At 42.7% G+C, this 12,256-nt stretch overlaps 1 protein-coding gene across 1 annotated transcript in view; it reads right to left on the bottom strand.

The window, feature by feature from the left end:
* Positions 1 to 12,256, bottom strand: part of PKD1L1 (polycystin 1 like 1, transient receptor potential channel interacting) — a 128,105-nt gene that overhangs the window by 36,104 nt on the left and 79,745 nt on the right. The window contains exons 29-34 of the mRNA XM_063087766.1: positions 10,540 to 10,650; positions 10,267 to 10,424; positions 8,969 to 9,069; positions 4,141 to 4,333; positions 2,649 to 2,732; positions 591 to 798 (exon numbers count right to left, since the gene is read on the bottom strand). Of these exons, the coding sequence (XP_062943836.1) occupies positions 591 to 798; positions 2,649 to 2,732; positions 4,141 to 4,333; positions 8,969 to 9,069; positions 10,267 to 10,424; positions 10,540 to 10,650 (855 nt within the window). The remainder of the gene's footprint in view (positions 1 to 590; positions 799 to 2,648; positions 2,733 to 4,140; positions 4,334 to 8,968; positions 9,070 to 10,266; positions 10,425 to 10,539; positions 10,651 to 12,256) is intronic.

Raw genomic sequence — 12,256 nt, 5'->3', positions numbered from 1 at the left:
CCTCCGCGGGGCTCGTGTCTGCATGGCCCTGTGTGGCTCCTGTCCCCTCCTGGGCAGCCTCCTTCTCCCCGCCCTGGGCCAGCTGCTCCACGGGCTCCCACGCTGGCCCTCTCCTCACCCTCCTGTACTGCATCTCACCCCAGCCCCCTCTACCTCGTCCTCTGTCAGCTCCTGGGGGTACTGTCTGTAGCCCCGAACTCCCAGCTCGGCCACGTCTCCGCCTCTCCCAGAAGTGACAATTGCCACCCTTCCTCCCTAGCTCCACCTCTGGGTAGTGGCTAGTGGGTTCACACCAACTCAGAAGAGAACAGCTGGGTTCTCAAAGGCTCTGAGCTCTGTTTAGAGACAGGAAAAGTCTCTCTGGCTGCCTTCCACAGAGCAGACCGAAGAGGAGAGGGACTAAGCTGCAGGTGACGGCCACCTCCTGCCCTTACAGATGCACAGGGCAGGGACAGTGGGAAGGGCAGGTGGCCTCAGCCCAGGAACGAGACAGGGCAGCCGAGACAGATGACTGGTGACAGATAGGACAGCCGTGGCTTCTGGGGCCACCCTCACACCCTTGGACACCTTTTAGACACCACCTGTGTTACCTTTGAGGACAACTGGGCCAGGGCCCGGAAGCCTGTGTCAATGACGACCGCGTACAGCTGGTGGTCAGCCGGGGGGTCTTCTTCCAGAAAAATGTAACCAGTTTTCTTTTTTTCATGATGATCTATACGTTTACTTTTCATAGCCAAGAATCCATAAAGAATCATAAAAAACACAATAAAAATACCGGGAAGCAGGTTTTGTGGGTGACTGTAAATAAAAGGAGGGAAATAAAGAGAATCGCCCGTAGAAATAGACATTTAGTAAAAGACTAATCCCCCATCTCCAGCCCCACCAAACACACACTAAAAGCCCCCACGGGTTGGTCTTCACGGATTTGTTTGCAACACACATTCAAGGCCAAGCGGGAGGCTTCTGAAGGCACAGAGCTGCCCGCGGCCCAGTGACCAGCAGCCCACAGACACGGACTCCAGGACCAAAGAAGCCCACGATGAAGCAGCCTCCGGGTCGGGAGGCTTTGCTGTGCTGGGGCCGAGGGACGTTCACTGTGAAATAGAAGTAGAATGCCGGTCTCCCCGCTGTTTGAAAGGTGCCCCACACACATGGGCCAACTAGCGCTCCCCCTCCCTTCCTCTCCTCCCACAGATCAAGGCTGAGGGGTGCTGGGGATGCTGAGGAAACCACACCCCTGCATCCCGCATACTCCTGCGTCCCATCCCTGCATCCCCCAGCCCCTGCATCCCACCAGCCCCTGTGGGTGTACTGCTTGCTATCTACCTGCAGGCTCACCTGTCCCCAGGCACCAATCTGACTCAGGGAGAGGTCACTGACCCCCACTCCCGCACACCCACAGAACAGCCTTTACATCAAGTGCCTTGTGCTGGACCCGAACCTAATAAGGTGCTCTGCCTGGACTTGAGTCTTCCCGACCTTTGGTGGCATTTCAGAGGACGAACAGTGGGGCCCATGCTGCATGGGGATGTTCCCTCCCTGTACCCTGCCAGGCTGCTCTTTGACCCTGTCTGAGGGTCAGGTTCTGCTCTTGGTTTCTCGCCTGGAACTCTAGGCCCCACACCATCAGCACAGCTCCAGCCTGTCTTTCTCATGCCTGGATGATGCCGCGGAACCTCTGAGACTCTGGCCAGATGCCCCAGTTGCTGCTGCCCTGCGTGGCTTTAGGTGCTATCTTCTGTCTGGATGTCCTACAGGGCAGCCCCCGACCGCAGTGGTCCCTCCCCTCCCCCCACCGTGGTCTCAATGCTGCAGAAACCACAGCTGAGGCTGCTGTCCTCCCAGCCCTGATCACTGGGCAGCTGGTGACCTTCTCTGGGGCCCGTATCTGTTGTGTTGGTAATTAACATCTTACTTACTAATTATCTAATCCACCAACGAGTCTACAAAGTAATATGACTGACTAGATAATAAAGTAAGGTAGAGTTTCCTACTACATGAATATAAGGGAGAAATAAAACACTCAGTACCCCAGAAAATGCAGACTCTGCTCTTGATATTCATTCAGTAAATACCAAGTGCCTGCTCTGGGCCAAACACAGCATTAAACGTGGGCCAACGCTGATGAGTAAGATGGGGACAGTGCCCACCAACACCGATTATGCCCCATTCACCCGTACGTCAGACTCTAACCATGAAACAGCAGCTGTACAAAGAGGGTAAATGTTAAATTTACTATCTGAATTGGGACTATTCTGAGAGAGAAAGAGGGAGCTATTCATACTTACTATGACAGTAAAGCACAAGCCCAGACAGGTGGGTCAGGCAGTATCGTCACTGTACATATGAACCCAATCAGTAATCATTAACCAAATTCACACTGAACTAAAGATAAACTTAAAAGGAAAAACATATGTTGACTTTCTTGTGTTTAAAAGTCTCATGTCAGTGCACGTAAGTATAGATAAACAGTTGAATATAATATCAATTTTATAATATTTAAACACAATTATCTACATTTTTTCAAAAACAAAATGATGCTTAGTAACATGGACTTCAAGCATCCGCTGAATTACACCTGGGCATCCTGAGTAGTGGCACAGATAACATCAAGTCTACGAAGTGTTGACTTAGAAAACGGAACTTACCTTTGAAACTGGGAAATGTCGCTCACTTCAAAACTGGCATTCAGCTCTCTTCTCAGCACAGAGAAGGTCGCGAGGCGATCATAGCTGGGGGGAAATGCGGGTTAGAAACCCAGTGTGGTAAGAGCAGCTGTTTGTGGTGTGGTGGAATGAAGAAGGAGACAAATTCCAATCACTATAACTTTATGATCTAGACCCAGCTTAAAGTATTCATCTAACACCTAAGTTAGAGGCGAGGGACTCTTCTGACATGCCAGACCTTCACATGTGATCTTGGGGCACACAGCTCCCGCAGGGACTGTCCTGAGATGCCAGACTCTGTGACAGCCCCCTGCACAGCACATCTTCAGCCCAAGACTCTTGGGATTCACATCACTGCCTGGCTGTGGACTGACGTTGGCAACAAGTCGAACGCTGTAAACATTTGCTAAGTGCCAGTTCCTGGCATTACAAATATCCTATTATCGGTAACTCCTACCATGGCCACCGCCATAAAAACTGCCTCTTTTTAAAAAATAAAACCTATCTTATTCTCATTATCTTGTGAGCAGGTCCCATCTTGTATTTATTTTTGTACCCGTGGCTCAAAGAAAATTGCCTAGCAGACAGTAATATATAACAGAGAATGAGCAATTGCATTAATGCATTAATGAATAATTTAATATCGAAGCAAAATATTGGGTTATTACCAGTAAGTATGAATATGCTCCTGGCAATGTCATCAGATGAATTTGAAAGAGTGCAACCAAAGAAAAGGAAAAACAGCTTTAAATTGCACCAATACGGTATGACCTGGACATATGTGCCTCCCAGCAGGCAACCACAAAATACAGTTTCTTAAGGCTTAATTGTTTGTTAGAAGAAGATGACTATTTCTATTTCTAAATATACCTAATAATTGTTTATCTCTGTCCTAATGAAGCGGTAAGGACAACAAAAATGAATGAACTGAACTGCTCACAGAATTGTTAGTTTTGCAGCTAGCTGATGAATTTCTACTCTAGTGACAGGACTCATATACCCAGAAATTCCCAAGAAGGCTGCTCACGCCCTTGCAGAGACTTTTCACCTGCACAACCAGGCCTCCTCTGCAGACGACGAGGTGGGGAGTTTGCAGGCCACAGGCAGGGACGGTGACAGCAGAGGGCCCCACCTACCTGACCATAAACTGCATGCCCAAAGGCTGTCAGCAGCACTCTTATAGAAATAATCGATTTATCTATCACTCATGTACTGACTCATTTCTTTAGCACACATTTACGAAACATGGGCTACAAGCCAGTAACCACAGGGAGGGGGTGGGCACGAGGACCATCTGCAAAGCAGCCCCTACTCCCCTGGAGCCACACAGGATGGGAGAACCAGGGCTGACACATGGAATGGGTGTAAAAGGCACAGGCTAGAGAGTGCTCCAGCTTTTCATAGGAGGACAGGATTCAGGAAATGGGGTCACCTGCTAAAAATCCCAGATTCTTTCCCTCCAGTACATCTTTACCTGCAATTAATTTTTTCTGGAGACGTTCCTGGCTGTGGAGAGAAACTTTCAGACTTCCACTCTTGCTTATCCCAAAACAGACATCGGATCCACTGGAACTGTACTGTATAGTTCACTGCCTTAGCTAAGTACTTGTTTGAAGGTTTTCTGTCATAGTCGGCATCTAATAAGGATAAATATCCCACTTTGGCATCTAAAAAGGAAAAAAATAAATAAGAAATACAACCTGAAGTCTGCTAAAGGCATCCTCTGTTCCACAGACAGAGTAGCAAACAGGTGAGGATGAGAAGCAGGAGACGGGCAGCAACTTCTGGCCATTTCCTCTCTCCAGAGCATTTAAATTGTGAGTTAAATGCATCCAGTCACAGCTTTGGGAACAGCAGAGTGTGGGGCAGGAAAACTGTTTCTAGGGCTTCTTATGTTTCAAGTCTGTCCTGACACCTTGAACTGGTCTCCCTACGGCCATAGCGGGATGGAAGAAAGCTGACTCAGTTTCTCCAGTTGCCATTCAAGCCCACTTCCTGCTCCTCCCCCGTTCCATCAGCCAGGCTCTCAAATATCAGCATGTCCCAAGTCTGTACTCATGCTGGTAGGGACAGCACAATGACCCAAGTGGTTTAGCCTATCATTTTTGGATAATTTTTATGTTTGGAAGCAAAAATATTTAACATTCAATTTGCCTAAAATTTGCCCCTAAGACTTTAATAAGTGGTGTTGGGACAACTAGATATTAGCCATTTGTAAAAATACGAAGTTAGACCCAAAGTTCTTGCCATATACAGTAATAAACATGAATTGATAAGAGATTTAAGTATAGAAAATTAAATTATACAAGTACTAAAAGAAATATGAATGACTTCTTGCAGAACTTGTATGTAAGGAATAAATTTCTAACTATGGCTCAAAATCTAGGAGTCATACAAGAAAAGGTTGATAAATATTACCATTAAAAATTTTTTTTGCAAGGCAAAAAAGCTCAATAAAAATAAAGCAAAAAATAAGATGAACTGAAAAACAAATTTGCAATTTATATTTCAAAAAGTGGCAAATAGCCCTAATACATAAAGAGCTCTTTTAAAAAATCAAGAAAAAACAAACACAATAGAAAAATACATATACAGGAAAAAAGATGAGGATGTGGAAAAAGGGTGCCCTTGTACACTGCTGGTGGGAGTGTAAATTAGTACAGCCATTATAGAAAACAGTGTGGAGGTTCCTCAAAATATTTAAAATAGAACTACCACAGGATCCAGCAATCCCACTTCTGGGTATACATATAAAGGAAATGAAATCAGTATGTGGAAGAGACACCTGCACTCCCATGTTCATTGCAGCATTATTCATAATAGCCAAGACAGGGAATCAACCTAAGTGTCTGTTGACAAATGAATAGATAAAGAAAATGTGGTATATACACAATGGAATTCTATTCAGCCTTTAAAAAAAAAAGGAAATTCCATCATTTGAGACAACGTGGATGAGCCTGGAGGACATTATGCTAAGTGAAATAAGCCAGGCACAGAAAGACGAATACTGCATGATCTCACTTACATCTGGAATCTAAAGAGAAGTCAAAATCATAAAAGCTGAGAACAGGGGCTGTAGTGGAGAGGGGACGTACTGGGGAGATGTTGGTCAAAGGATGCAATATTTCAGTGAGACAGAAGCAATGAGCTCAGGAGATCTATCGTACAACATGGTGACTTTAGTTAATAACAATGCACTGTATTCTTGAAAATCACTAAGAGAGTAAATTTCAAATGCTTTTATCACACAAAAAAATGATAAGTATGTGAGACAATACATTAATTAGCTTGATTTAGCCATTCCACATGTACACATTTTTAAAACCTCTCTTTGTACACCATAAATATATGTAATTTTTGTCATTTTAAAAATAAATAAAAACATACGAAAAATTCAATTTAATTCATATAAAATGCATATGAAAAACTACCATTTCTCAATTATCTGACTGGTAAAATTCAATACCTTGAAAATACAATCTGTTGGCAAACCTGTGGGAAACAGGCACTCATACATTGCTGGAGGGGAATTTGACAATATTTACCAAAACCACACATGCATTTATTGTTTGACCCAGAAATACTATATCTAAGAATTTAACTTGAACATGTACTTCTCCCCCTAAATGTAATACAGTATATGCACATAGCAGACTGGCTGAATTAACCATCATATATCTATACAGTGGAGAAGCACAGGGCAGCAAAAAAATAATGAAGATATATATGGAGTAATTTCTAAACATATAATTTAACTAAGAAAAGCACAGTGCAAAAGAGTGTAAGAAATAAGGGAAAATATGTGTGTGTGTGTTTATTTTCCCAGAAAGAAACACTGAAAAAATAAAGAACTAATGAAAAACAATGACCTATAAGGAACAGGTGACAACAGGGTAGAGGTGACAAGGTTTAACTCTGAGTATACACATTTTTAAACACGGTTTAAGCACTTGAACAATGCAAATATCTCACATATTCAAAAGATAAAATTAAATAAAAATAAATGGATAAAAGTAAGCCCTAACATTAAACACATTCAGAAAAAAACAGTGAACTCGACTACATACAAAATTGATAGGAAAATTCCACACGAAGAAAAGAACTGTTTCGAGTAACTTTGCCTGTGTGCTCTTAGTGCTATATAGTCTAGGAATGTAGAGTCAAAACTAAAAAAATAACAGAACAGGAAAGAAATACTGAACTTTACATAGTAGGTTTGTTATTGGTAGGGTTACAGGTGCTTTAATTCTGAGAGTACTCTACGTGCACCACAGGACAGAGCAAAATGAGAACAGGGCAAATTCCTGGGAACCAGAGCTCTGGCTGTGGGAGAATGGGGATCCGAGCATGCGGTGGAGGAAGTGAAAGAAACAAGGGGTGTTGGATCTGACTCAGGGGCATGAGCATGAGACTGTTTTACACACACACACACACACACACACACACACACACACACACACACACACACAGAGTTGTTATCAATAATGCCCCAATTGCAACGAGCCCATTTGGTGCCCAGTTCTCATGTCTAAACGTCACTCCCCATCAGGGAGCCCAGGCTCACAGAAGAGCACAGCTAGCTCAGGACAGAACTGTAAAATCACTACTCTGTTCTGTTGCTTGCTGTGCACCGCCAGTAGAGGCTTAAAACTATGGGGTGAAAGTTAGCAGGGAAGAGAAGATGCTCAGCTCACAAATATCACCTCGTGGATCACTTATTAACTGTAAAGGGGAAAATGTCCTGTTAAAAGGGACAGACTGGAGGTTCACTCCTCCAGCAAGTTACCAAAGTGAGCATGGCCTTGCAGTATGCTGCCAAACCTCTGTAAACTGAACCTAATCATGAGAAACACTCAGGCAATTCCAGGATGTGAGACATTCAAAAATAACTGACCTGGACTCGTAAAAGAGTCAGTGTCATCAAAAAAAGGCAAAAGAATGGAGAGGGTGCTCTAGATTTTAAAGGCACTACAAAAACATGGCAATGAAATGCATCATGAACTTTGATTTAATTGTGAATAAAAAACATAAAGAGCTATGGAAAGCATAGGGGGATTGCAAAAATTTACACATAGACCACAGAGTAGATATTCTTGAATGAATGTTGCTTCTGTTTCGTTACGGCAGTGGTACTGAGTTCTGAAGGAAAATGCCCCGGCTTTGATGAGAAATAAGTTGAAGTGTTAAGGTGGAGTGTCATGGGGTACACAACTCCCTCCAGTGGCTCGTCCTCCCCCTGCGAAAAGCTCACTCGACACACACGCACACATGAAGATAAAGCAAAGGCGACGAAATGTCAACGAATGTGAACTTAGCTGAAATGGATACAAGTATTTGTTGCACTTTTTTTTCTACTTTTCTGTTAGTTTGAAATTTTTCACAATAAAAAATAATAATCATTAAATGCAAAATGTTTTAATTGCCATCGAGAATTTGAATTTGATTAACAATATGTTCTGATCCATTTTTTAAAGAAACAAATAGCTATGAAGTGATTGGTCCTTGGAGGAAAATAATTATATACACTGGGATATTAAATAGCTATATTTAAAAAATCATATCACAGTAAAAATGTAGAGATGATGGGAATAGCCCATTCACCAGACAGTCAGAAGCCAACTTCTCCTTAGAAGGGCCACCACCTGCTGGAAACCAGCTGACAGCCTGTGTGTTTGGGCCTGTGTGGGTTCACTTAAGCACACTGAGCTTCAGCTTCTTGCTTTTTGGGGGAGGTCACTGAGGCTCGGGGGCCAAGCAACCAGGGGCGAGCCCCACACCCAACACTCTCTTGCCAACTCCAGGCTGGCACTGGGCCCCATGCTGCTGCCAGTGGGAGCCCTCTAAGGGGGCCTGTCCTCTCTGCTCACACGGGAAATGCAAAGAAGCCTCAAAGTCATGATCCCTGAAAACTCGAGGTGCTGTAGGTACAGAGGGCTAATGAACTCCTAGGGACAGGGACGCTAAGAGAGGACAGTTGAGGAAAGAAGAGGGACCTGCAGGCAAAGACAACAGCCTGAGCACACACAGAACCATGAGAAATAGGAGGAGACGCAGTTGGAAATGCAGCTGGGGACAAGTGGGCGGGACCCGTAAACAGGTGCTTGTCCCCAACAGCACTTCCTAACGAGGACTGTACTTCATTATGGGGTGCTTTCCACAGGTGTAGGCTATTGTGAAACAGTTTGTTTATAAGCAGGCAGAGGAATGATTTTGATGTTTTGTCATGAATAAAGAAAAACATTACAGCCAGTGTTTTTATCACATAAACAGAATGAAAATTAAAAGATAGCTTGTCCACTGACCTTTCTGTGAAACAGCAGGAACATACATTTGTACAATGTGCTCATCCCAGAAGCAGATCTGTTTCACCAGAAAATCAGAGGGAGTGGGTTTCTCTGAGAATCTAGGAGACAAGAACAAAGTAGGGATGTCTGATTTTGTTCTCTCTCAAAGACTCAGTCATACAGTTTGTGCAAAACATTTTCACTGCAAGGAGGTAGCCTGGGACTAAAGAGAGCTGATGCGCTTATTCCACAGCACCACCTGGTCTTTCAATAAAAACTTCCACTTTCATCCCTCGTTTCATTAAAAAATCAAAACTCCTGTAAAAAACAAGAATAAGAATAAATGGCAAAGTTTGCAGGAATAAAACAAACAGTGCAGGCCCCACATGCTGAGACAGGGGCAGGACCACACACACCGGCACTCACATTCCTGCTTTACTGTAACCCGGTAGCAGATAAAGGATAATAAGCACGAAGCAGTCAGACTAAGACGTGTCTCAGAACTGATCTGCCTTCCTGTGTGCGACTTACAGAATTAAGTTAAAATCCACACTCTAAGCAAACGTACACTTTCAGATATTTAATGACTTCACTCATTTGGCAGAGTGAGAGTCGAGCTAACAAGGAGAGATGAAAAACCACGTGCTCACGGCACCAGCACAAGACACAACCTCGCTCACAGGCAACGGGACCACTAGAACTTGTCAGGCAGCCGAAATCCAAGAGGACTCAGAGAGAAGAAATGAGCAGGACTATGCCCAGCCAGACCTACCACAACCTACACAAACTGGTAGTTTCCATCAGCTCTTTTACTGTGTGATTCCAAAGAATCTTTTCCACATTCGCTAATTTAGCCCTCTTATGTAATTCAGTCACAAAATGGGGCCCTCCTAAGTCTCACTAACTCAACATCACTGAGAAGGATGATTTTTTTGTCAAATCTCCTTAGATGTGTACATTTAAACAAATTTTAGCCTTTTGGAAAAAAAACAAATAAAAAATAGTAATTCTGGCCCAGATCTATACTGTGAGAGAGAATTAGATTCCTAAATGAGATCATAGGTATTATTACTAACAATCCAGATGTTTCTCACTCCAATAAACAGGCAGAAATCCAACCTCGAAAAAAAACGAACAAAATAAGGAAGCTTATTGATTGAACAGCAAACTATATAACATAATTTCTTTAGACAATGAGCCTCATTATTGCTTTAAAAACACAATTTAATTCATTACTTTTTTCACAAAACATTCTTAAGGACGATATATGTCTTGCTCCAATCTCATTCCCCTTGTAGCTGTCACTCGCAACACACCTTACTAGCAGCATGATGGGAAATGCTCTTGCAAAGGGCTTAGTAAATTCGATTCGTATCTGTAGAGATTCCCGGGGGTTTTCAGAAAGCTCAATGAACTGATGGAAATTTACTTTATCCCGAAGCAATACAAACGTCGTTTCATTTCTCCTATTATCCTGCCATCAAAAGGAAAATAGGTTAAGCAAAATTTGCCTTTGGAAAAGTAAACGCATTAAAAATCAGCCAGCACAGCCTAAATGAAGCAGAGATAGTGGGACAGGCTCTCCTTACTGGGCTGTCTTCCTCCCCAAACTCGACAGTCACGGGTCTCCTTAGCCGCTGTCTGTTGATGGGCCTTCGGCTAGAGCAGTTGTAGAGGGTGAGGCCAACAACTCCACCAACCTTGGGAAACAAAGACCATCTCAGAGCAATGACAGCCAACGGCTGACTTAACGGAGAACAGCAGGAAACCAAAGAATAGTGAGGCTACTACTGCAGGTATGTAAAATTATGTACTTCATATTAAAGGATAGCACAGAAAAACAAAACTAGTTTTACTAGTTAGGATGGCAGGACGTGGGGTAAATTTAATGCTTCACTTATAGTACTCTTATTAAAATTAATTTTTTTAAGTTTTAAAAATTTTTGACTTTAAAAGCTCTTACAAAAAGAAACATCTGCTCAGTGTGGATAATCAGGAAGATATAGAAAGGTATACAGAAGAGTGAACAACTGCTTGACTATAATCCTATTGCTCAGAGAAATCGTATTTGGGGATGTTGCATTCCAAACTTTCTCTATGTATTGTGTACATACTGGGCAGACAGTTCAGTCTTCTATATTTTTTGCATAAAGTCTTCCAAAGTCACTAAAATTCTGATTGTCATAATTTCAATTGGCTATACATGAATTATCACAATTAATTTAAATGACCAGTGAACTTTATCCCTGTGTTGAACATTTAGGTACATTTCTATTGGGGTTATCATAAATAATGTTGCTTTGAATAAATAAACCAAAACTCTTACTTTGTGGGGTTTTGTTTCTTTCTTTCATTTACCTATTTATTGTCTCAATCCCTCCGTGAAATCTTGCAAACCAAATCTAGTTTACTCATTATTGTATAAAGAACATCAAACTCAGCACATAACACACAATTGACATCAAATAATTCACAGACATTGAAGGAATAAAACACTAGATTGAAGGGGAAAAAAATCAGGATGGATAAAGGGAAATATCACAAAGGACAAGGTAACCTACAATGATAAAAACTCTTACTTTGAATAAACCTTTCCTCATTTCCTTGGGGTAGATTCCTAGAATGTAACAACTGGGCCCAGGTTCTTAAAGCTCCTGGTGCCTATTGACAAAGTGCTTCCAGAAAGTTATACCAACTGACACCTGGGTTCACTCACTACACCACCACAAGTGGTAAGTATTTTTAAATAATTGCACTTTTGTAACTTAAAAAAAATCATTTTATTTTCGATTTCTTTATTGCTTGTTAGAGCTTTTTTCATATGCTGATTAGCCATTTCTATTTCCCTAAAAAAATAAAAAAAAGCAAAGACTTTATAAGATGAGCATTTTTTGACCAAAATAAGATGTACATCATTAATTTGTACATTCATTCATCAGACATTTACTGTGTGCCCAAATGGGACAGGTACTTGAGCCAGGACTGGGGGGCTGGGGATACACAGAATTCAGAGAACAGGCGCTCTCTCTACCCTTCTAAACTCACAGCGATCCTTGATCCTTCTTATGGATTCTGAATGTGGACGATGAAATGCATGTTCACAAATTGCCACATGGCTGGGACACTCCTCCCTGACTTCTCCATCCTAGCATCCCTCTTTCACTCCGGTCCTCTCTTCTGCCCATCCTCCTAGGGACCCTAGGCCACCCAGCTGGTTCAGCCTAGCTGTTCCTCTCAGGTGAGCATGGAGGACAAGAGAGAAGCCCAGCAGGCCCTTAGCAGCCCCTTCTCAAGACCACACAAACC

This window comes from Cynocephalus volans, chromosome 2 (genome assembly GCF_027409185.1).
Source record: "Cynocephalus volans isolate mCynVol1 chromosome 2, mCynVol1.pri, whole genome shotgun sequence".
NCBI lineage: Eukaryota > Metazoa > Chordata > Mammalia > Dermoptera > Cynocephalidae > Cynocephalus > Cynocephalus volans.
This window is presented reverse-complemented; position numbering and strand designations above follow the sequence as displayed.